This window comes from Erpetoichthys calabaricus, chromosome 4 (assembly GCF_900747795.2).
Source record: "Erpetoichthys calabaricus chromosome 4, fErpCal1.3, whole genome shotgun sequence".
NCBI classification, from domain to species: Eukaryota; Metazoa; Chordata; class Cladistia; order Polypteriformes; family Polypteridae; genus Erpetoichthys; species Erpetoichthys calabaricus.
This window is the reverse complement of record NC_041397.2, coordinates 4,081,526-4,108,206: the sequence shown is the minus strand read 5'-3', so window position 1 is coordinate 4,108,206 and position 26,681 is coordinate 4,081,526. Positions and strand designations below refer to the sequence as shown.

The 26,681-nt window shown below is 44.9% G+C and overlaps 1 protein-coding gene across 1 annotated transcript in view; it reads right to left on the bottom strand.

The window, feature by feature from the left end:
* LOC114649864 (interleukin-18 receptor accessory protein-like) overlaps positions 1–22,414 on the bottom strand; it is a 58,811-nt gene extending 36,397 nt beyond the window's left edge. Inside the window, exons 1-3 of the mRNA XM_028799225.2 lie at positions 22,194–22,414; positions 12,388–12,533; positions 443–620 (exon numbers count right to left, since the gene is read on the bottom strand). Coding sequence (XP_028655058.2) covers positions 443–620; positions 12,388–12,533; positions 22,194–22,275 — 406 coding nt within the window. The 5' untranslated portion in view covers positions 22,276–22,414. The remainder of the gene's footprint in view (positions 1–442; positions 621–12,387; positions 12,534–22,193) is intronic.
* Between the last annotated feature and the right edge of the window lie 4,267 nt (positions 22,415–26,681).

Sequence of the window (26,681 nt, the reverse complement as noted above, 5' to 3'; positions counted from 1 at the left end):
CACATTAAATACAGCAGTGACTCATGACCACCTGGTAGCAACGCATGACCCGTAGTTTAAGAAACCCTGTCCTAGGGCATCCCTGACCAAAAAGGATGTCCGGTTTATGGATCCATTGGTCTGTCTGGTCACAAACCAGGTGAGCTTCAAGTTGGGTGAGGAGCAGAGGCAGGGGCTCATCTGAGAGGAAGGAGGAAGAGGAGAAGAAGCCAAAGGGTCAAAGAAGAGGACTACTTGTGTTGCCTGGGGAGGAGTAGCAGTCACAGCCCACCATACTGAAGAAAGGGTACCTGCTCAGGTGGGCCCAGAGGGGCCGCAGTTTATTGTTTTGTGTTGTTTGTCATTTTGTGTTCTACCTGAGTGTATTTTTACTGAGATAATAACATTTCCTTATTTCATATTTTAATACAGAAGTGCATAACACAAATAGAACGGCTCCCACCTGAAACCTGCAGCGACAGCGACCTCCTCATCTTCATCAGGGTCCCGTTGTGGGTGTAGTGAAACTCGCAGGTGTAAAGGCCAGCGTCTGTGAGGTAGACGATATTCAAGTGCAAGTCGCCATTTTTAATTTTCAGCGATTCTCTTTTTTCTTCATTCATTAATATCTGTTTACCATCCTAAAAACAAAAAGAAAAAGAAAAAGAAAGTTTAATGTAAAAACAATTGAAATAACTGGACAAGACACTGAACCTCAATGTCAGCAGCATCAGGGCTGGGGTGGTAATGTCAGCCATTCACCAGAAAACAATTTAGGGGTGGATGACAGGGACAATAAGAAATAAAATAGATAGGTTGGAGCTCCATCTGGTGGTCTGCTCTTCCAGAAATGAGACAATCCCTTCTGGAAGCTTCTTGGTCTGGAGTGGCTGGTCTGGTCATTTGGGTGGAATAAAAGACAATACTGTCAGCGACAGCACCCCCTCATGTCCTGGAGTGAGTGGTGATGATTACCTCTGATGAGCCCAGAAGCTCATAGATAGATAGATATATAGATAGATGTTTTAGCGTAGTTGGCAGGATTAGATAGTGTGAAAAAAACACAGACCAGACATCATAAAAAGGTTTGGGGCAGACACCCGTATAATATCCCTGGCTGCAAAAGGTTTTTTAAGTTGACAGCGATGTTCACAATACTGAGTCCAAAACAGAACTGATTTCTTGGTGGTAAGATGGCGGCTTTAAAGGCCCATATAGGAAGTGGCATCATCGAGGGGGCCGGACCCTGAAGTGGCATCATCGAGGGGGCCAGACCTGAAAGTGATGTCATCGAGAGGACTGGAACCTGGCAGGATTTCTCGGCAACGGTCTTCAGGGAACTGAGAAAGACAGTTAGTGCACCCCGCCGGCCCCTGGTCGGATGTGGTATTACCATTACTTAAGCCCTTCAGCTGCCTCCTACTCGCACGTGTGTGACAATAGATAGATAGATAGATAGATAGATAGATAGATAGATAGATAGATAGATAGATAGATAGATAGATAGATAGATAGATAGATAGATAGATAGATAGATAGATATGAAAGGAAATAAATAATAAATAGATAGATAGATTGATAGATAGATAGATAGATAGATAGATAGATAGATAGATAGATAGATAGATAGATAGATAGATAGATAGATATGATAGATAGATAGATAGATAGATATGAAGATAGATAGATAGATATATAGATAGATAGATTGATAGATAGATAGATAGATAGATAGATAGATTTGAAAGGTGATAGATAGATAGATAGATAGATAGATAGATAGATAGATAGATAGATAGATAGATAGATAGATAGATAGATAGATGTAAAAGGCACTATATAACAGATACACAGATGCAGTATCAGAGATCAATAAACAGGAGAGACACTATATATGAAATAGAGGGATGAAAGACACTAAATAAGAAATTGACAGATAGATGAAAGCCAGTTCATAATAAATAATAGGCAGGAGGAAAAGTCAACATAAAAAGACAGTCAGATCAAAGACATTATATAAGAAACTAGACATTAAGTCCGTTACAATAACGGGCGCTAGAACAGTAGTCCATAAACATTAGATAGATAGATAGATAGATAGATAGATAGATAGATAGATAGATAGATAGATAGATAGATAGATAGATAGATAGATAGATAGATAGATAGATAGATAGATAGATACTTTATTAATCCCAATGGGAAATTCACATTCTTCAGCAGCAGCATACTGATACAATAAATAATATTAAATTAAAGAATGATAATAATACAGGTGAAAAAAAAAACAGACAATAACTATGTATAATGTTAAATATTAACGTTTACCCCCCCTGGTGGAATTAAAGAGTCGCATAGTTTGGGGGAGGAACGATCTCCTCAATCTGTCTGTGGAGCAGGACAGTGACAGCAGTCTGTCATTAGTAGGAACAGTCTATATTAAATGGTAAGGGACCTTTTACCTAAGTAAATTTTTTCCATAAAATGCCTGTAATTCTCTCTGACAACAATACTGGCTTTGCTGTCCGTAATATGCGTTTAATTTTCTGCCACAACAGAGGGCAATCAGCAGATTCTCCCCTGCAACTGATGTAATGTGCGCAAAAATAAATCTACTTTTAAAAGTCATTGTATTGTAATATCATGAAAATTCGTATATTTAGGAAAACCCCTTCAATGACTGACACTTTACCGGGCCAAGCTTCTTAATCGCAAATCTGACATCCTCAGAGTGAACACTTGCACAACAATGGGGAAGCTGGTCTCCGCGTCTCAGTACCCGATTGGATTTTTCGTGCCTCATGTTTTAGGTCTTACCTCATTTACTGAAATCCGATTGGATCTGCCGCGCAATATTTTATAGGTCCCGCCCTCTCTGTCTTGTGTGACGCGTCAAGCGGCCTTTGAAGCAGCGCACCGTGACCCGCGCATGCGCACCTCATCAGAAGACATACACACACGGACACTGGACGCACACAGGGGTTTTATTAAAGAGGATGAATAGACAGTTAGGTATCCCCTGTAGGACAGACAGAACACATACATGTGAAAGGCGCTATATAATAGACACATGCATAGATCCATTCCTGTATTGAATAAAGGAAGGTTAGAAATGGCCAGACTGACTGATTTTGCTTCACTCCGAGACCCCCTGGGTAGGACCCCCAGTGCAGTACGTCTCTATTGCCAAGTCTTTGCCAGCTCCCCGTCCTCAGCTCTAGTTGTCAGATCATGCGTGTTACAAGTGCGTCAGTGTGCTGGACATGTACCTGCATTGCTCTATGTGATAGATAGATAGATAGATAGATAGATAGATAGATAGATAGATAGATAGATAGATAGATAGATAGATAGATAGATAGATAGATAGATAGATAGATAGATAGATAGATAGATAGATAGATAGATAGATAGAACTTTATTTTTTTAACTAAATTGTAATTTTATATTCATTAAAATCTTTGCATTGATGAAAACAGATAACGGAAATTGCAGTCCTGAAAGTATGAGAACAATTAACTGCAGTGGTAGTTGTCGTTAACCTTAAGGCACAAAATGGACATTCCCAGAAACTTCAGATCCCAGGAATCTGTAATCTTAATCTTATGCAGGCAGATTTGAAATCTGAACGCGGTGAATCTGCAACAGAACGGGGCCATCATGAAACTAAAAAAAAAACTATCATGAGACCACCATCGTTGCTGTGCTGAGTGGCGGTTCTCGTGACTTGCCTCATGCTGCTGCATTCACGCCTGCCTCCTCCAGTCAACTTTGACTTTCATCTTCGTTCCACGACTACGTTTCTACTGTAATAAACTAAGCATGTGAGCACATGGAGAAGCAGCGTCACTGTTTATGCAATTCCGCACAGAAGAGTTGTAGCACCTGACTTTATGTACGAAAGGTGATGAAATAAAGTTGCCCCCTTATCAAATCAATCAATCAATCAAATCAAATAGCCTTTTATTGTCAATTCACTATATGTGCAGAACATACAGGAAAATTGAAATACTGTTTCTCTCTCGTCTTCATAGTTCAATAAAATATAAAAAGTATAAAAGTATAACATATAAGATAAATAACATTAGAACTTGTAAAGTAGACCTGTGTACAATGTGCAATAGTCATTAGAGCAAAAGCCAATTACAGTTAAAAACAAGAAGGTGCATTCTAGAGTAGCTTATGAGATGTACAAACAGACAGACAGTTAGCAGCAGATGTAATGAGGAGTCTTTATACAATACCAGCTGAGGTGGGCACTTGTAGATAGTGACTCTTGTTATGGTCCAGGGGCAGGTAGTGGACAGAGTTCAGTATCCTGACAGCCTGGTGGATGAAGCTGTTAGACAGTCTTGTGGAGCAGGCCCGGTACCTTTTTGTGGAGCAGGCCTGGAGGCTCTGGTACCTTTTCCCTGAAGGGAGGAGGCTACAAAGGGAGTGTAAGGGGTGGGAGGAGTCACTAATAATACTGATGGCTCTACGGGTGAGACGGGTGTGGAAAATGTCTTTGAGGGAGGGCAGTGGGGCACCAATGATCTTACTGGCCGCATCCACTATGCATTGCAGGGACTTCCTGCAGGAGGCAGTGTGGCTTCCATACCACATAGAGATGCAGCTGGTGAGGATGCTCTCGATTGTAGAAAGAGCACATGATGTGGGGTGGAACTTGTGCTCTCCTCAGTTTGCGTAAAAAGTAGAGGTGGGAATGAGCTTTCTTGGCCAGTGATGTGGTGTTATCTAACCAGGAGAGGTCCTCAGAGATGTACGTCCCCAGGAACTTGGTGCTACTCACCCTTTCCATAGCTGCACCAGGTGATGTGAATGTCCTCTCCTGAAATCGACCACTATCTCTTTGGTCTATCCCACGTTCGGGAAGAGATTGTTGTCTTTACACCACTGGACCAGTTGGCTCACCTTGTTCCTGTAGTTGGCTTCATCATTGTTGGTGATGAGGCTGACCATGGTTGTATCGTCCGCAAACTTGACAATGTGATTGGAAATGTAGATTGGTACACAGTCGTGGGTCTGCAGGGTGAAGAGCAACGGGCTGAGCACACACCCCTGTGGGGCCCCTGTGCTCAACGTGATGGTCTTAGCGGTGTTATTGCCGACCTGCATATTTTGTGGCCTCCCTGTAAGAAAGTCCTACACCCAGTTGCAGAGAGAGGTCTTGAGTCCCAAATGGCTGAGTTTTTGTATTAGCTGCTGGGGAATGATTGTGTTGAATGCTGAACTAAAATCTAAGAACAGCATTCGCACATAGGAGTTCTTTGAGTCCAGGTAGGTGAGGGCTGGATGGAGAGCAGCAGCATACTGATACAATAAATAATATTAAATTAAAAGAATGATAATAATACAGGTGAAAAAAACAGACAATAACTATGTATAATGTTAAATATTAACGTTTACCCCCCCTGGTGGAATTAAAGAGTCGCATAGTTTGGGGAGGAACGATCTCCTCATCTGTCTGTGGAGCAGGACAGTGACTAGCAGTCTGTCACTGAAGCTGCTCTTCTGTCTGGAGATGATACTGTTTAGTGGATGCAGTGGATTCTCCGTAATTGATAGGAGCCTGCTGAGCGCCCTTCCGCTCTGCCACAGATGTTAAACTGTCCAGCTCCATGCCAACAATAGAGCCTGCCTTCCTCACCAGTTTGTCCAGGCGTTGAGGCGTCTTTTCTCTTAATGCTGCCTCCCCAGCACACCACCTGCGTAGAAGAGGGCGCTCGCCACAACTGTTTGATAGAACAATCTGCAGCATCTTATTGCAGATGTTGAAGGAAGCCAGCCCTTCTAGGAAGTATATCCGGCTTTGTCCATTCTTGCACAGCGCATCAGTATTGGCAGTCCAGTCTAATTTATCATCCAGCTGCACCTCCCAGATATTTATAGGTCTGCACCATCTGCACACAGTCACCTTTGATGATCACTGGGTCTATGAGGGGTCTGGGCCTCCTAAAATCCACCCACCAGCTCCTTGGTTTTGCTGGTGTTCAGGTGTAGGTGGTTTGAGTCGGACATTTAACAAAGTCATTGATTAGGTCCCCTATACTCCTCCTCCAGCCCATTCCTGATACAGCCCACGATAGCAGTGTCATCAGCGAACTTTTGCACATGGCAGGACTCCGAGTTTGTATTGGAAGTCCGATGTATATAGGCTGAACAGGACCGGAGGAAAAGTACAGTCCCTTGTGGCGCTCCTGTGTTGCTGACCACACATGTCAGACGTGCAGGTTCCCAAGACGCACATAACTGAGTCTGTCTTTAAGATAGTCCACGATCCATGCCACTAGGTATGAATCTAATCCCATCTCTGTCAGCCTTGTCCCTAAGGAGCAGAGGTTGGATTGTGTTGAAGGCGCTAGAGAAGTCCTAGAAACATAATTCTTACAGCAACCACTGCCTCTGTCCAAGTGAGTAGAGGGGGATCGGTGTAGCATATAGATGATGGCATCTTCCGCTCCCACCTTCTCCCTGATATGCAAACTGCAGAGGGTCAAGGGCGTGTTGAATCTGTGGCCTAAGGTGTGTGAAGCAAGCAGCCTCTCCATGGTCTTCATTCAACATGTGATGTCAGAGCAACAGGCCGAAAAGTCATTCAGCTCACTAGGACGTGATACCTTTGGGACTGGGGTGATACAAGATGTTTTCCAAAGCCTCGGGACTCTCCCCTGTTCCAGGCTCAGGTTGAAGATGCGCTGTAGAGGACCCCCCAGCTCCGATGCACAGACCTTCAGAAGTCGTGGCGATACTCCATCTGGACCCGCTGCCTTTGCTGGCACGAAGTCTCCTCAGCTCTCTGCTCACTTGCGCTGTTGTTATTATGGGTGGGGATGTTTTTCCTATGCTGGTATCAGCAGAAGGATGTGTGGAGGGTGCAGTACTCGAGGTTGAGAGTGAGAGTGGGTTAGGGTGGTCAAACCTGTTAAAAAAGTTGTTCAGGTTTGCTCTCTTCACGTCTCTCTCAATGGTGGTACCCCGCTTCGAGCTGCAGCCAGTGATGACTTCATCCCATCCCACACTTCCTTCATGCTGTTATTCTGCAACTTCTGCTCCAGCTTTCTCCTGTACTGCTCTTCGCCGCCCTGAGTTGGACTCGGAGTTCCTTCTGCATGAGCTCATGCTGATCACTGTCTTTATGTTTGACCAGTATGCAAACTGAAAGGCGGGAAGAATGGACTTAATGCCCTGCATAACCAGCAGCTCAAAGCATTTCATGATGGTGGAAGTCAGTGCTACGGGCCGATAGTCATTATAGCTAGATGGGAAGAGCTTCTTAGGGACAGAAATTATGGTTGCGACTTTAAAACATGTGGGAACAACAACTTGGTCTAGGGAGATGTTGAAGATGTCAGCAAGGACATCCTTGAGCTCCTCAGCACAATCCTTCAAAGCACGACCAGGTATGCTGTCTTGTCCGGCTGCATTCTGTGGGTTGATCCTAGAGAGGGTTCTCTTCACACTGGCTGGGGTCAGATGTATGGCTTGCTCGCCCAGGGGGGGAGTGATGCTGGGGGGGAATGGTTTTCTGTGCCGGTGTGTTCTTTTGTTTCTCGAACCGGCTAAAAAGAAGTCATTTAAAGTCAAAGTCAAAGTGAACTTTATTGTCATCTCAGCCATATACAAGTATACAGATAGACGAAATTGCGAAGCTCAGGGTCAACAGTGTAACAACATGACGTGCAAATAATAATTTAAAAATAGAATTAAAATTTAAATTAAAATTAAAACACAAACAAGACAAGACATTGTGCAAAGACAAGACAAAGACAAAGAAGTAGCAGCAATATTGTGTAAGATATGTAATATAATAAATAAATAATCCATCCATCCATCCATTTTCCAACCCGCTCAATCCGAACACAGGGTCACGGGGGTCTGCTGGAGCCAATCCCAGCCAACACAGGGCACAAGGCAGGAACCAATCCCGGGCAGGGTGCCAACCCACCGCTGGACACACACAAACACACCCACACACCAAGCACACACTAGGGCCAATTTAGAATCGCCAATCCACCTAACCGGCATGTCTTTGGACTGTGGGAGGAAACCCACACAGACACGGGGAGAACATGCAAACTCCACACAGGGAGGACCCGGGAAGCGAACCCAGGTCCCCAGATCACCCAACTGCGAGGCAGCAGCACTACCCACTGCGCCACCGTGCCGCCCTAAATAAATAATAAATAATAGATATAGATAATACCGAAATGATCAGTGTATGATAATAGTTGTTTAAGACGTGTAAACAATGACAGGTCAGAATGTTTCACAGCAGAAGGATATCAAGAGTGTCCAAATCCTTAAAGGTCAGTATGAGATCTTCAGTTCTTGTCTCCATGAACACTCATCTTTACAGGTCAGTGGCTCACATGTATAAAAGTTCTGTTTTTAGAGGTGGATGAGGCCGTGTGGAAGGTCCCAGGGGGCAGCCTGGTGTTAAGGAGTCTAACAGCTTGGGGGTAAAAACTCCCCTGCAGCCTGGCAGATCTGGCTTTGATGCTTCAGTATCTTCTCTTGGATAGCAGAAGTGTGAAAAGTCCATGTGAGGGGTATAAGGGGTCCTGCACAATGCTGCAGGCCTTGCGGACACTGCGTTTGTAAAATATGTCCTGTAGTGAAGGGAGAGGCACCCCAATGATGTTCTCTGCTGTCTTCACTATCCTTTTGTGGTCGGATATGTTGCATTTGCCATACCAGGCCGTGATGCAGCTGGTCAGAAAACTCTCAATGGTGCCTCTGTAGAATATGGTGAGGATGGAAGGGGGAAGACTTGCCTGCTTCAGTCGCCTCAGTGAGTGTAGTCTCTGCTGGGCTTCCTTGATTAGTGATGAGGTGTTATGTGTCCACTGTGGTGGATTGCCGGCTTCCTATTCCAGCCCTCACCCCCAGGCCGCCAGGAGGAGCTCTCCCAACAGCATGGATGTGCCCCGAGTTCCAGCAGGGCCTCATGGACTATGTAGTTTTTGTACACAGCCCTGCTGGATACCCTGGGGACCACTGGGAGTCGCTGTCGGGAGGCCCGTGGACTCCTATATGCCCTATAACCCGGAAGTGCGTCATAATCCCGGGACAGAAAGAAACGACGTGCTTCCGGGGTGAAGATAAAGACTGTTTACCTTGACCCGGAAAGAATAAGGAACTGTGGACTGTTGGGCAGGAACACCTCCGGGTCAGGGTGTATAAAAAGACTCTGGGAAAGCCCAGACACTGAGCTGAGCTGGGAGGTAGGGTGGCTAAGTGTCTGGGAGAAGGAGGAGAGAGTATTGTGATTTATGATAGTTATATGAGTAGTGTGGAGTGGAGGGTGCTTTGTGCACTGTATAAGAACAAAATAAAGGAGTCTTGTACTTTCACCTGGTGTTTGGAGTGGTACCTGAGGGTTCAAGAGGTGGACACACATCTCTACTGCTACACCACGTAAGTTCCTTAGTTATGTGCACACCGAGGAATTTGGTATTCCTAACAGTCTCCACATTTACACCGTTGATGCTGAGTGGGATGTGGGCAGGACGTGATTTTCTGAAGTCCACAATAATCTCTTTTGTCTTGTCGACATTGAGAGATAGATTTGTTGTTTTCACACCATGCGGACAACCGTTCCAACTCATCTCTGTATGCTGTTTCATCATCCCTGCTTATCAGTCCCAGCAGCGTCTTATCTTCCGCTAACTTGATGATGTGGTTGGTGTTGTTGTGGCTGTGCAGTCGTGAGTCAGCAGGGTGAACAGCAGTGGACTAAGCACATAGCCCTGTGGAGCTCCAGTGCTCAGTGTGATGTTGCTGGAAGTGTTGCTGCCCATCTGAACTGACTGGGGCCTCTCTGTTAAGAAGTCCAGGATCCAATTGCAGAGGGTGGTGTTCAGGCCCAACCTGCTCATTTTTACAACCAGCTTTTGAGTGATGATTGTGTTGAAGGTGGAGCTAAAGTCTATGAATAGCATCCTGACATATGTGTCTTTTTTATCCAGATGTGTCAGGGAGAGGTGAAGGGCAGAGCATATGGCATCCTCAGTTGACCTGTTTGAGTGGTATGCAAACTGAAGAGGGTCAAGGGAGGCAGGGAGATTAGTCTTTATGTGTGACATGACTAACCTTTCGAATCACTTCATTATGATTGGCGTGAGTATAACTGGTCGGTAGTCATTCAGGCATGTCACTGATGTCTTCTTCAGCACTGGTATGATGGTGGTCGACTTGAAGCATGCTGGGACTGACGACTGGCTCAGAGATGTGTTGAAGATGTCTGTGAGGACACCAGCCAGTTGACTGGCACATTCTTTGAGCACACGACCAGGTATGTTGTCAGGTCCTGCAGCCTTGCGTGGATTGACTCTGGATAGAGTCCTCTTCACGTCAGTTATGGAGAGACAGAGTACCTGGTCAGTGGAGGGAGGTGTTGCTTTTCTCGCAGGCTCTTTGTTCTGCGCCTCAAACCATGCGAAGAAGTTGTTCAGCTCATCCGGAAGGGAGGCATCACCATCGCTGCTGTGAGTATTGGGCTTGTAGTTTGTGATTGTCTGAACGCCCTGCCACATACGACGTGTGTCTCTGGTGCTGCTGAAGTGTTTGTTGATCCTCTGCGCGTATGCCCACTTAACTCTTCTTATAGCGCGAGACAGGTTGGCTCTGGTCATCCTGAGGACGGCCTCGTCTCCAGATCTGAAGGCTGCATTTCTGATCTTGAGCAGCTTGTGCACTTCTCTTGTCATCCAGGGCTTTTGGTTGGCTCTTGTGGTAACATCCTTGGTAACAGTAACATCCTCTATGCATTTGGAGATATAGCCAGTCACAGAGTCTGTGTACTCCTCCAGATCGATGGCAGTTAAGCGGTGTGATGTCACCTTCACAGGTCTGTGGTGGGGGTTTATAAATAGTGAGGGTTTGGATGCCACAATAGAGAGACTGCATCTCTGGTAATCATGTGTCACACACGTGTGTTTAGGAGACAGCCAAAGGGCTTAAATACAGGTAATTCCATGCCAGGCCAGGGGGTGGCGGAGTGTACTAATTTTCCCTCTCAATCTGTTGCAGACCATTCTAGGGAAATCCCGCCCGGCTCTGGGGCAGCCAATGACGTTCCTTCCGGTTCCGGGGCTGATGACGTCACTTCCTTAGCTGGCGTTTAAAAGCTGCCATACTGTCTGAAGAAGTCAGTTCTGTTTTGGACTCGGTTGAATGAACATGTCTACCATTTTTGACCAATTTTGCAGCCGTAATCGATTAAATGGGTGGCTGCCCCAAACCTTCTTGATGTCTCATGGTCGTTCTTGTGACACATGCTTTTCTGTTAATGCCATATAATATGTTTATAGGAGCAGTTCACTTTGAAACATAATGACATTATTTTCTTTTATGCCACTGCTTTTGTAGTTTTGCTTTAATGATAACTTTAGTGTATGCTCAAAAAATTAAACCTATTTCTGAAACACCACAGGGAACCTTGTTTGCAGGCCAACCAAATGGCTGTGTCATAGAAAATGTCACTCTATGCTTCAGGGTCCTATTATCATGCATAGTATCAAATAAAAACTGATTTCATGGATGGACTGATTATCATTAATAGTAAATCAGAAAAATCACTTTTATAACTTCTGAAGAGCCGAAATAAAGATACAAAACTTAGTTTAATGTTTCAGCCAATAGTTTAAGAGATCCTCAGAAGAAAAAAAATCAATATAGTTTAAAAATATTCAACAGACAATTACAAGATAAAAAGCTACTGAAGTAAAAATCTAGTTTTAAAATGAATACAAGTGTATAGCATTAAGCAGACCATGAACTGCAAATGAAGGGCCACTTTTGATACTGCAAAATATTACACATAACCAGATGTTGCGTTGGTCTGATGGTTCTCACTCTGGGTCTGTATGCATGATGGTGATGTGATCAGAGAGACCTAGGTGGTGGGCTTGGGGGGGGGAGGCCTTGTAGGCTCCCTTGCAGGTTGTATACATCAAATCCAGTGAGTTGTCTCCTCTTGTAGGAAAGGCCACATGCTGTCTGTCCACATATTCACACCTGTTGCAGTGTAATGAGAGTCACATAGGCCTGGTGGCACCGTGGCACTCCTCTGCTGGTTTGGCTCCTTTCATATGTGTGAATGTGAGTGGCGTCAGTTGAGCTAAAGCTTCCATTTAACATGATGGTGTACTTGGGTGCAGCCATCTGAGGGATGAACATACAATGACCACCCTAGCCTCCTCAGCCAAAATGGGACCTCCTTTCCTTTGGGTGGTGATTTGGGCTTTTTGAGCTCTTATCATGAAGCAGGCCAACTTCATTACAAATCTGTGATGCCAGTAATACCAGGCCCTTCTGTACCACAAAGGTGATAGCCCCCCAACATAATAAATTCTGACAACGATGATGGTCAAAAAATCGATTTCATAAGAATGTAAGGCCTACCTTATACCATTTCACAGGGGAACGTCTTGACGCATCATAACACTGTCGACCGGGACACGTTAACTCCACTGCCATGCTGACCACTATGTATTTAGTAAGCAGCTCCTGGTCATCACAGCGTGTTCTGTTATTTACATCTTCAATGTCTGTGGAGAGAGAAATCAAAGATCCACTATATATTAAAAGAAACACATAACCACCCATTCATCCACCCATCTGTTAATCCGTCTCTCATCCACCCATTCATCTGCTCATCTGTGTCTCCGTCCACTCGTCTATTTTCTGCACCAAATTTTTTTTCACTACCAGCTCAAGAGAGGAGACCCCCACAGTGGATCAGCACAACCATCTGTTGATCCCCTGATCCATCCATCCCAACCAGCTGATTAATCATCCATTCTTCTACTGATTAATTGATCCATCCATTCATTCACCAACTGATCAAGGGTTCCATCCATCCTTTTACTGATTAACCAAAACACCCATTCATCTACTAACTCCATCCAAAGGAGTCACTGTTGCACCTTTTAACGCCAACAGACAGACGCAGAACACAGGCTAAAAACACCAAGGAGTTATTTAATTTCTTTTTCTTGTTCTGTAAAGTACCCACAAGCACCACAGCCACAAATAAACGGGCAAGTAATTACTAAATATCACAATACAATTCTTTCTTTCCTCCAACACACCTGCCAGCAAGTTTTGTCCTACACCGCGCTTGCTGGGTTCCTGTGCTTCTGTTCTTCCTGCCATGTGACTTGCCAGCACTTCCGGGTCAGACGGAGAATTCAAGTTTTTCGTCAGCCCGGAAGTACTTCTGGATTTCCGTCCTCATGACTTGACAGTACTTCCAGGCTATAAGGGAATCCTGACTCCCCTGGTCCTTCTGTAGCACCTGCTGGTGGTGCCCACAGCACCAAACTCCAACTCCCAGGATGCCCTGTGGGAACTCGGGGCACTGCTACACTCCAGGGGAGCTGCCATCTAATGTCTTGGGGGCATTAGTGTCCAAAAATAGATGCCTTCCCCAATCCTTTCATTCTTGGGGTATCCTGGCCGGGTTGTGCTGCCTGCCGTCCATCACACCATCCTTCCACTTACTGACTGACTCGTCCATTTGCTGATCCCGTCATTTTCCATTAATTTGTCGACTTACTGATTGATTGATCTCTTCATCCAACTACTTGTTCATTTTCTTTTCTGTTGCTTTTGTTGTGGGGTCTTGGGGGCTTCATGGGTCAGGGAATAACACTGTGTGGGTGTTTTTTTGGTAATCATTTAACTTTCTAAGCATGTCACTTGGCCATTTTGTGCCTGGGTTGTTAGGATGTGCTGTTCTGTTGCTAAGGGCTGCCTCCCAGAAGTCACAGATACTTGGCGTTAGAACCCCATTTAACATTCAGTGAGGTGTCCAAGATTCCGGATCCAACAGTCCTCTGGGGTAAGTGCCTTCTTTCTTTAAGATTCGCCGCCATTCTCGTTTTGGCTTCTTTAACAGCCTTCTGTCTCGATCTTCGATGGCTTTATGTCTTCTGATTATTCCAAGGTTTTGAGTTTGGAATTTTGGTAGCATTAGGCTGCCAATCAGTCTTCCATCTCAATTTCTGTACCCTTATGTCTTCTAATAATTGAATAGCTTCAAGTTTCAATTTTGATGACATTACACCTTCTGGTCATTAACCTATGGTGACACATTTTGACATGACAGGACAAGACTTGGCTATGGCGTCTACACTCAAATCTTATTCTTCTTTCGGCTGCTCCCGTTAGGGGTTGCCACAGCGGATCATCTTTTTCCATCTCTTCCTGTCCTCGTCATCTTGCTCTGTCACACCACCACCTTCATGTCCTCTCTCATCACATCCATAAACCTTCTCTTAGGCCTTCCTCTTCTCCTCTTCCCTGGCAGCTCTATCCTTAGCACCTTTCTCTCAATATACCCAGCATCTCTCGTCTGCACATGTCCAAACCATAACATCATTATATTGAAGGGCATTTGTTTTATTGTGACTAATAACAATTTTGCTACAATACAGGGGGATATTATAGTCATGTGCGACTTTAACTACCCGGATATTAACTGGGATAACCTTGGAAGTACTAGAGCAGAAGAGCAGGAATTTTTAGATATAATTGGTAACTGTTTTTTAACACACCAACATGGGGTGACACCGGTCCAGATTAAGTATTTTACAATAATCAGGATAGAATTGAGGGTTTACAGGTGATTGGACCACTAGGGTCACGTGACCATAACATAATACATTAATATGTTTTGTAAGAGTGTAGATGTAAAGACTAAAACTGTTAAGTTTAACTTTGGTAGGGCAAATTTTGAGCAGATGCGGGAAAGTCTGAAGATGATGGACTGAGATAAGCATTCAAGAGTGGAGACAGTCGAGAAGCAACTTTAATAATGTTTTACATGTAATGCAAGACAGGTACATACCTACATTTGGAATTAATAGGACATTTAAAAAAAATAATTAATATTAATAAAGTTAATAAAGAGTTAAAAAAGAAGCTGCAAAGCTAAAAGCAGATGAGTAAGGCATAGAAGATGAATATCTCCAAAGTGAATTGTAGGGCGTATGAGAACATGAGGGCCACCATTAAGAAGAATATCAGGGAGGCTAAAAGAGAGGAATACAGCAGATAAGGCGAAAGACGACCCTAAGAGATTCTTTCAGTATTTTAGTAGTAAAAGATCAGTCAAGGAGGAGGTGAAGTGCATCAGATATTGTAAAGGTGAATTAAAAGATACAGATAACAAAATAGTGGATGCCCTAAACTCATATTTTCCTAAGGTCTTCACAAATGAGGAAGTGGATAACCTGCCAGCAGTAACAGGGACTACTAAGGAGGTACTGAAGAAACTTGGAAATTGTAAAGAGAGAAGAGCAGCTGAGATTAAATAGGCTGACATCAAACAAATCAGCAGGACCAGATAATATTAACCACAGAGTTCTTAAGGAGGCCAGTGAGTGCAGATATAAACCCCTGATGCATATTTTTAGGAAGTCACTGTGCACTGGGGAGATTCCGAAGAACTGTAAAATGGCAAATATCATCCCGTTAAATATAAAGGATGACCAGGCAGATCCAAGTAACTACAGGCCAGTAAGCTTAACATGCATTACAGGAAAAATAATGGAAGTAATTATTAAGGATAAGATTGAGCAACACCTGGCAAGGACAGGACAGTCAGTATGGGGTCAGAAGAAGGAGGTCGTGTTTTACTAACAGGCAGGAATTCTATGAGGAGGCAACAAAAGGATACGAGTGGAGCAGATGATGTTATTGATGTGGATTTTCAGAAAGCATTTCAAAAGGTGCCACATGAGAGGGTGGGCATCAAACTAAAAGAAATGGCAGTTCAGGGTGTAGTGTGTAGATGGGTGCAGAATTGGCTCAGACACAGGAAGCAGAGGGTGAATCTCATCAGAATTGGCTGATGTTAAGAGTGGTGACCAGCAGGGGTCAGTGCTAGGGCCGCTACTATTTTTGATATCCATCCATCCATTTTCCAACCCGCTGAATCCGAACACAGGGTCACGGGGGTCTGCTGGAGACAATCCCAGCCAACACAGGGCACAAGGCAGGAACCAATCCCGGGCAGGGTGCCAGCCCACCGCAGTATTTTTGATATATATAAATGATTTAGATAGGAATATAAAGAACAAGCTGGTTACGTTTGGAGATGATACCAAGATAGGTGGACTGACAGATAATCTGGAATCCATTAAATCATCACAGTGGGACTTGGATAGCAGACAGGCTTGGGCAGACGAAATTTAATGTCAGTAAATGTAAGGAATTACACATAGACAGTCAAAATGTGAGGTTTAAATACACAATGGGTGGGGGTCTAAAAATTGTCCCCGGGGGGGGGGGTCTGGGTTGGTTCCATGGTCCCTGTTAGACCCAAGAGCCCCTTGAACCCAAACCGTCGATAGTCATGAACCAAGATGAGCAGGGCAAATGAGGACATGCACTTACAGCGAGGTGTAGGCATAAAAATGTTAGCACTTTTATCAACAACTATCCGACGCCCGCCGTAGCATACAGTGGTGTAAGAATAGGAACGGAAAACGGTGAGAAAGGAATTCAGAAATCAAGAAGAAATAAATACGTCTTGAAAGACGCAGTGTGCATGTAGAATTTCCAGCCAAGCAGGATTACATGTGAAAGTGATAAATAAATCAGGCTTTCCGAATTTACGTACCATGGCCATGGCATCCTGATAGTTTTGTTGCATGTATCTTGGACTTCCTGGAAATGTGGACGGTAATCTGATCATTTTGCCTACACGTACGTTGTTATTTTCAGCGTTTGCTTGCAGTGCGTCTGATAGTTCCATGCGCAGATCTTGTTGATGTAATCTGAGATAGTTGAGACACACACCCTCTGTTTTAACATACGCATCTATGACGCACTGTTGGAATAGTGTGCCACTGGAGTGCAAAATACTAAATGTATTCCTCATTGCTAATCTGTACGCGTAAAATTGGCATTGAGTAAGCCTTGTTCGCTTGGCAGTTCTTTTATCGGGAACATGTTGTAAATCTTTGTGCCAGCCAATGTCTCCGTAAGGGAATAAAAGCGGGTAAGCCATAGGATCGCAATTCATATTCAGCGTGGAAATCTGTTTACAGGAGTTGCCTATGGGATAGATACAAATGTCCCTTTCGGCAGGCGGTTCGCCATCTTCTCAGACGAAAATCGCTGCAACATCGGTGTGACATGTAGGGGTCGTCGTAAATCCTGCCAAGGGTTTTCCTTGAAAACCATTCGTACAGATGCTGTTGGATTGGACTGAGTGATTTCATGCAAGTGTTTGTATGATTTAGCGAAGGGGTTGATGGTTCTGAGCATGGAATCTAGCTGGAGAAGTACATTTTTGCTGCATGCAGAGTTTGCTTTATTTTGTAAGCGTACTTCAGTATCTTGTGCTGTGTCAAAAACATATAACTGTCCATACCCTGGAGAGGTAGAAGTGTTAGCGTATAGTGGAGAGATTTGGTGATAAATTTGTCTGTGTAACTTAAAACAGTACGGTCCGTGGCCAGGAGACTGAGTTATCTGTGCACCCATGGAAGCAAACGCTAGAGAAGAGTTGTATTCTCAAATGTGTTCACGATCATTTTTAGCTTCTGATGTTTGCTGTGTAAGAAGCTGTTGTAAAGACACAGGTGGCTCCCGCAAAGGTGGTAAAGCTACTTTACCGTTGTGGCAGCACCTCGAGTACTTGTTGGATGGATTACGCTCAGCAGGCCAGTGTAGTGCATGACATGGAAGAGGACGAATAGGAATCGAGAAATGCCGTGTCAGCTGCGTGTGGGCGGGACCGGTTTTGAAGTGGAAGCAGGACGAACCAGAAGAGAAATATATATGAGATAAAATGTCTCAAAGTAAACACAGTGCAGTGTAATTTTCTTTGCATAAATGAAAAAGTCAAAAATCCAATAAATACATCCATAAAAATGCATGTGAGGGTGAAGGTTAAAACAATCCATAAATAAACATCCTTTAAAAACAAGATTAAAATCCCAAAGCAGGAAACAGTTCTAGAAATAAAACAAAAACTCGGTCCCCAGTTCATCCTTCCTAAAACTGACATCTCCTCTGCTTACTCTAGATGGGATCCTGCAGCCAGAGGAGACGTCCTGCCGACAGGCACAGCCAACCTTCTTTCACAGGTTCAGGTCACTGCTGTCACCTTGGGCTCCCAGCAGTGGGACACACCGAGCTTCATGTCTCACTGTCTCCCACTGCCGCTCCTCGGCCCTCTGCAGGAACAAGCATCGGGTCACTCCAGCTGTCCCAAGAAATGCCCGTTTCTCTTCATCCCCCTCAAGCGCTGGCCCTACTCTCCTTCTGGGGTATCTCCTTCCAGCCCCTTTTCCTCTACACCCCTGTGGCTCCCAATCCTTCTGTCTCCAGAATTTTTGTCCCCATTTGAACCTCAGACTCTCTTCTTTTTCTCTCCCTATCATATCTCACTGTTATTCCTCGTCCCCCTCTCTGCCCTGCAGGCCTGATGGGGTGGAGATGTGACCCTCCGCTCACTCCCAGGTATGAATGTGGCAGAAGACTGATCCGCTTGCATTTGCACATGAGTGCGCGATCAGCCAAGCACCACAATCAACTCCAGAGTGCGGCTGTCATGTGCCCACCTGTACCCGCTCTCGGGACCTGATAACTTACTTATGTGCCTTGAGCATGGGAAAGGCGCTATATAAATAAAATGTATTATTATTATTATTACTTAAACACCTGCACAACACCACAGACCACTTCTCTCCCAGTTGCAAGGCAGACTCACACAGATGTTTCCATCCACCCATCTAAAAGCTTTTTCTAATCAATCCATCCATCAGTCCATGGTTTGGTCCATCCATCCAGCCTAACACTTACTGATTGATTACTCCATGCACACGTCCAGTCTTCAATTTCCTGACCAAATGATCGGCTCGTCTTTCCAGGCATCCACTGATCAACTGACCAGTCTGACCATTTATCAACCCATCCATCCACCTGTACATTTCTCCATTTTCTGGATGGGCTGTTCACCTTTCCTTTTCTTTACTGATCATTTGATATATCTATACATGGTTTACTGTGGTGGGCTGGCGCCCTGCCCGGGGTTTGTTTCCTGCCTTGCACCCTGTGTTGGCTGGGATTGGCTCCAGCAGACCCCTGTGACCCTGTAGTTAGGATATAGGATAATGGATGGATGGATGGTTTACTGATCGATCCATTCAGTGTACCACTTGGACAGAGGCAGTGGTGCAGTAAGAATTATGTTTCTGGACTTCTCTAGCGCCTTCAACACAATCCAAACTCTGTTCCTTAGGGACAAGCTGGCAGAGATGGGAGTAGATTCATACCTGGTGGCATGGATCGTGGACTATCTTACAGACAGTCATCAGTATGTGCGTCTCGGGAACTACAGGTCTGACATTGTGGTCAGCAACACAGGAGCGCCGCAGTGGACTGTACTTTCTCCGGTCCTGTTCAGCCGATATACATCAGACTTTCAATACAACTCGGAGTCGTGCCACGTGCAAAAGTTCGCTGACGACACTGCTATCATGGGCTACATCAGGAGTGGGCTGGAGGAGGAGTATAGGAACCTAATCAAGGACTTTGTTAAATGGTGCGACTCAAACCACCTACACCTGAACACCAGCAAAACCAAGGAGCTCGTGGTGGATTTTAGGAGGACCAGGCCCCTCATTGACCCCGTGATCATCAAAGGTGACTGTGTGCAGATGGTGCAGACCTATAAATACCTGGGAGTGCAACTGGATGATAAATTAGACTGGAATGTCAAAACTGATGCTCTGTGCAAGAGAGGACGGAGCTGACTATATTTCCTTAGAAGGCTGGCGTCCTTCAACATCTGCAATAAGATGCTGCAGATGTTCTATCAGACGGTTGTGGCGAGCGTCCTCTTCTACGCAGTGGTGTGCTGGGGAGGCAGCATAAAGAACAGGGACGCCTCACGCCTGGTTAAACTGGTGAGGAAGGCAGGCTCTATTGTAGGCACAGAGCTGGACAGTTTGACATCTGTGGCAGAGCGACGGGCGCTGAGCAGACTCCTGTCAATTATGGAGAATCCACTGCATCCACTGAACAGGATCATCTCCAGACAGAGGAGCAGCTTCAGTGACAGACTGCTGTCACCGTCCTGCTCCACTGACAGACTGAGGAGATCGTTCCTCCACCACACAATGTGACTCTTCAATTCCACCGGGGGGGGGGGGGGGGGGGGTAAACGTTAACATTATACAAAGTTATTGTCTGTATACCTGCATTGTTATCACTCTTTAATTTAATATTGTTATTATCAGTATGCTGCTGCTGGAGTATGGGAATTTAATAAAGTATCTATCTATCTAGCTATAATAATAATAATAATAATAACTTTTACTTATATAGCGCCTTTCCCACACTTAAGGTGCTTATGAATGGAGTCCATACATTGCAGGGCAAACTCACCCAAACTGTTTCATTCATCTATTCTCTTACGTGCTTTTCTATTGGTCAGTCCATCCACTTAGCCATCCATCAGTCCATTGTTTGGTCCATCCATCCAGCCTAACAACTTACTGATTGATTACTCCATGCACACGTCCAGTCCTCAATTTTCTAACTAAATGGTCAGCTCATCTTTCCAGTCATCCACTGATCAATTGACCAGTCTGACCATTTATCAAGCCATCCATCCATCTGTACATTTCTCCATTCCTGTTCTTTACTGATCAATTGATATATCTATACATGGTTTACAGATCAATCCATTCAGTGTACCATAATAATACTTTTTATATATATAGCGCCTTTCCCACACTCAAAGTGCTTATGAATGCAGGACAAACTTACACAAACTGTTCCAGCTCCTCCATCCATCTCCATGTTTTTCTGGTTAATCCATCCAGTCAGCCATCAATCAGTTCATCGTTTGGTCCATCCAGCCACCCTAACATCTACCAATAGATTACTCCGTCCAATATCCACGGATCAATTTTCCGATCAAATGATCCTTTCTTCTTTTCCCTTTTTTCTGATCATTTGGTTTATCTGTACCTGTCTTTAACTTCAATCTGTTCAGCCTGACATCCACCAATTTATTATTTGGTCCATCCATCAACCCTAACGCCCCACTTTCTGACTGAATGGTCCATTCATCTTTCCTTTGATATACTGAGTGATTGATTCATCCATAGAATAATTAATTGATGCATCTATATATTTATTCACTAATCCAAACATCCATCCATCCATTTTCCAACCCGCTGAATCCGAACACAGGGTCACGGGGGTCTGCTGGAGCCAATCCCAGCCAACACAGGGCGCAAGGCAGGAACCAATCCCGGGCAGGGTGCCAACCCACCACAGGACACACACAAACACACCAATCACACACTAGGGCCAGTTTAGGATGGCCAGTGCACCTAACATGCATGTCTTTGGACTGTGGGAGGAAACCCACGCAGACACGGGGAGAACATGCAAACTCCACACAGGGAGGACCCATGAAGCGAACCCAGGTCCCCAGGTCTCCCAACTGCGAGGTAGCAGTGCTACCCACTGCGCCACCGTGCCGCCCCTAATCCAAACATCTTTCCATTAATTCCTCTCTCGACTTATTTTTGTTTTATCCATCCATTCCCTGAAGCCACCTTTGCCACTACAATATTAAAGGTTGTCCAGTCATCATTGGACAAAATGTTGGAACTGAAACTGGACTTGAAGTCAATCAGGTTCAGGACAAACTCACCCAAACTGTTTCATCCATCCATCCATCCATTTTCTTCTGATCAGTCCATTCACTCAGCCATTCATCAAGTCATTGTTTGGTCCATCCATCCACCTTAAGATCTACTGATTTATTACTGAATCGCCCATCCATTCCTCCACTCTCTGGTCATCTTTCCTTTCATCTATTAGTCTGTTGATTCATCCCTTCATTTTCTTTATCCTTTACAACACACACACAAACACACACACACACACACACTGACTTCTCCTTCCATTTCTTTACACCCACATTTCTCCAGAACAGACTTACGAGATGTCAAATCCTATGCTGGCACCATTAACGGGTGGAAAGGCAGGAATGCATCTGGGAAATAGCAGACCAGTGGATTACATTGCCGACTATCAAAGCGACTTAAAAGAGAGCCGCAGACACGGGTGCAAACGCCATCACAACTAACCCCAACCCATTAATGCCCGTGTAATCTTTCTTCAGCTGACCCCGAGGTCTAATCACATCTTACATTCCTTTCTGAAGTTACCTGTGGTTTTCTGGAAGCAGCTCCTCGTCACCAAGAAGAGGCAGCAGCACATCAGCACGAACAGCCAGCGGGATGAAGGCATCTTCCCTCGTGTTCGGCCGCGTTGCCCGAGCTGTGTACCGTCCGCCGGCTCGCCTCTTTATCTCTTCATGTCAGGAGAACCATTCAAACGCATTAAAGATGAGCTTTAGTTTTAGAAGTGCCACCGGGATGACAAACGACTCGCACAAGCGACGCTCCGAGCCGAAGAAGTGAAGCTCAGGCAGAGGATGTGCGCACGAAGCCGTGTGGTGGGCTGGCCGGTCGACAGGCAGGCAGGCAGCCGTCGCTTCCTCTGCGCTCAGCCCTTCACCGCAGGCTCTTCCTGCCCGGGTTGGCTGGCGCGTCACTGCGAGTCTTGGGCAGCCTGGTGACTCAGCGCATCGCGTACCAGGTGGAGAAATCCGCAAAGAAATTTCAGAGGTGACACAATGCGCTTGTGTCACTTCCTCCCAGCTCTGGGACGGTTAAAAATAAATAAATAAATAAGGAGTGAAACTCTTATAAAGCCGCCTGCCCCTCCGCAGAAGTCCGAAACTTCATAGAAAACGTCGTTTTGGGAGACCGCGCTGTGCTTTTCCAATTTGTTGCAATGCCAGGAAAGCTGCTGCGGCGTTAACTGATCGAAACACATGCGGTGTTTTTATTTTGATTTATTTTTGTTCAAATGCCGCATTTCGTTAGATTTTTTTTTTTACTGGCATGTCACTCTTTATTCACAGGCTCGCGGTCGTTATGTGAAATGCCTCGCAGTCATCGGGGGAGCCCCAGGGGAAGACCCCGTCGGCGCAACACTGCAGTCTGATCTGGTGCTCCACATAAATTATGGAGAGTGTGCTCAGGTCTTGTGTATGCGTAATTTAGACATTTGAATTACAGGATGAAGACCACCCCACCACCGTCACCCAGTGTGTCGGATCTTAAGGTCCACCAAGGCACACATTATTCCAGTAAAAAATACATTGCATTAGCTGTATATCCTTCCTCTTGTGTTAGGGTCAGCACCGACCCGTTTTACTTTTTAAATGCATAAAACTGCTACCTAATTTTGTTTATTGCATCAAGGATTTTTGACTTTGTCAGGAATCTGTATTTAATTAAAATAAAACAAAAAAAAAACCAATTGTAATAAATTATAAAATGCTCTGGTGAAAATGATTACCTTTGTGTTGGTAGGGTCAGTTTTGACCCAGTTATAATTTAAGGTTATAAAACAATAGTTAGGGTCAAAACCAAAATCCTAAACACACTTTGAGGGTCTTCTCTCTCTGCCTGTGTGTCTCCTTACCTGAACAAACAAATCAAACAAACAAAGACAGACCTGTTCAGACATGGAAGGCTTGCATAAGACAAATTTAGTTTAGCGTTGGTGACTTGCAGAGTACACATCTCCTGTTTGCAGCAGTCAAAAACGAGAAGAAGATTTACAGTAAGCCAAGCTCTGGATCATATCTTTTCTGAAAATGAGGCAGAGGACACAGAACAGCACAGTGATACAGATGAGCAGGTTTCCGAGGAGGAAGACATTGTAGAGTATCTACCAGAAGGCACAGACACACCTTACGAGTCTGATGAGGAGGTCACCGATGCTGAAGCTGCACTCACTCCTGCTGAAACGTTCAAATCCAAAAGTGGTAACATCTGTTGGAGCTCAGTACCTCCTGACTTACATGGCAGGGCAGCTGCTGCAAATGTCATCAAAATGACCCCTGGAATCACAAGGTTTGCTGTGACGAGAGTAAGTGACATCAAGACATGTTTTGATCTGTTTATGCCATTGTCACTAAAGAAAGTCATGATTGCTATGACAAACCTTGAAGGAAAAAAAGGTTCATGGCGACATGTGGAATGACATTGATGAGGAATACCTGGATGCTTATATTGGTGTTCTTCTTCTTGCTGGTGTTTACAAATCCAGCAATGAGGCCACTGATAGTCTCTGGGATGCGTCGACAGGCAGAAATATTTTCCGGGCAACAATGTCACTTCAGTCATTTCGAATGATATCAAGAGTCCTTAGATTTGACAACAGAGAAACTAGAGAAAAATCTGACAAGCTTGCTCCCATCAGGGATGTCTGGGAAAGGTGGGTGCAGTTCCTTCCACTGATGTTCAACCCAGGGCCAGAGGTAACAGTAGATGAACGTTTTGTCCCTTTCAGTGGAAAATGTCCTTTCCGGCAGTACATGCCTAGTAAGCCAGGGAAATCCATCCATCCATCCATCCATTTTCCAACCCGCTGAATCCGAACACAGGGTCACGGGGGTCTGCTGGAGCCAATCCCAGCCAACACAGGGCACAAGGCAGGGAACCAATCCCGGTCAGAGGTGCCAACCCACCGCAGGACACACACAAACACACCAAGCACACACTAGGTCTAATTTAGAATCTCCAATCCACCTAACCTGCATGTCTTTGGACTGTGGGAGGAAACCGGAGCGCCCGGAGGAAACCCACGCAGACACGGGGAGAACATGCAAACTCCACGCAGGGAGGACCCGGGAAGCGAACCCAGGTCCCCAGATCTCCCAACTGCAAGGCAGCAGCACTACCCACTGCGCCACCGTGCCGCCAAGCCAGGGAAATACGGCATAAAAATTTGGGCAGCCTGTGATGCAAAAACCAGCTATGCATGGAATCTGCAGATTTACACAGGCAAACATGCAAGTGGCATTCCTGAGAAAAATCAAGGAAAACGTGTAGTCCTCGATATGACTACTGGACTGCAGGGTCACAATATCACATGTGACTATTTCTTTACCAGCTATGACCTTGGACAAGAACTTCTCAGGTGGAAACTTACCATGGTGGGAACAGTAAAAAAAAAAAAAAAACCTGAGCTGCCTGCCGAAATGTTGCAGGTGAAGGACAGCGCTCCACTTTCTTCAAAATTTGCTTTTACAGACACCACCACAGTTGTTTCATATTGTCCAAAAAAAACACCGGAGTGTGATACTTATGTCCACTTTTCACAAAGACGCAGCTGTGTCATCAGCAAGTGACAAAAAGCCCATAATTATCTTGGACTATAATAAAAACAAGGGTGGAGTGGACAACCTGGACAAGCTGACTGCCACCTACACTTGCCAGAGAATGACCAGGAGATGGCCAATGGTTGTGTTTTATAACATTCTAGATGTGTCTGCATACAATGCATTTGTGTTGTGGACCCACATTCACCTAGGGTGGAACTCAACCAGAAAAAACAAGCGGAGAATGTTTCTTGAGGAGTTAGGAAGTTCCCTTGTCAAGGCACACATTGAGTGCAGGGAACGGGTGCCCCGGGACCCAGCCGCTGCAGCCTTGGTCAGACAGCTGCAGAGCTCATGTAGCACTCCTTCCACACCATCAGCAACACAAAGAGCATCAGTGCCAGCATCCTCTTTGGCCAGCACTGCCTCAACATCAACCTACACGGCCACAGCCACAACCCCACTGAGGCCACCTGATTCTAAAAGAAAGAGCTGTCAGGTCTGCCCTAGCAATAAAGACAGAAAGACAGACGTACTCTGCTTCTACTGCAAAAAATAGATTTGCAAAGAACACACGAAAAGTCTCACTTTTTGCCACACATGCATCTAAATGCACAGGCATGTTCTTGCACACAAAAAGACGTTTTTTGGAACTAGTGCCTCATTTCTATTGGTTTGATTTGCTTGATTGTTCATTGTTTGTTTGACCTTACAAATCCACATTTTGAGATTTACTTGTTTAGCTTTCCATTTATATTAAAGTTATTTTTGAAAATACTTTTTTGCCTTTTTCTTTGAAATAAATATATATGGGTCAAACTTGACCCGTAACACCATAGATGTTACTATAGTAATTAATATTCTAATAAAATATATATATATAACAAATTTATTTAAGAGATGTGTTCTAATACCCCTCAGTAATAGTCAGGTAACATAACAACCTTTTATTTAAAGAATGGAGTGTGAGATCGACAGGCAGATCGGTGCGGCGTCCACAGTGATGAGGGCTCTGCATCGGTCTGTCGTGGTGAAAAAGGAGCTGAGCCGTAAGGCAAATCTAGGCAGATCTACGTTCCTACCCTCACCTATGGTCATGAGCTATGGGTAGTGACCGAAAGAACGAGATCGCGAATACAAGCGACTGAAATGAGTTTCCTCCGCAGGGTGTCTGGGCTCTCCCTTAAAGATAGGGTGAGAAGCTCAGTCATCCAGGAGGGGCTCAGAGTAGAGCCGCTGCTCCTCCACATCGAGATATATAAAGCTTTAAATAATCTCGCCTCGGCTTATATATCGGAATGTCTGACACCTTATATTCCAAATCGTAACCTCAGATCCTCAACTGAGTGTCTCCTTAGAATTCCAAGAGCAAAACTTAAAAGTAGTGGTGAGGCGGGCGGCCTTCTGCTGTTATGCACCTAAAATCTGGAATAGCCTGCCAGTAGGAATTCGCCAGGCTAATACAGTGGAGCACTTT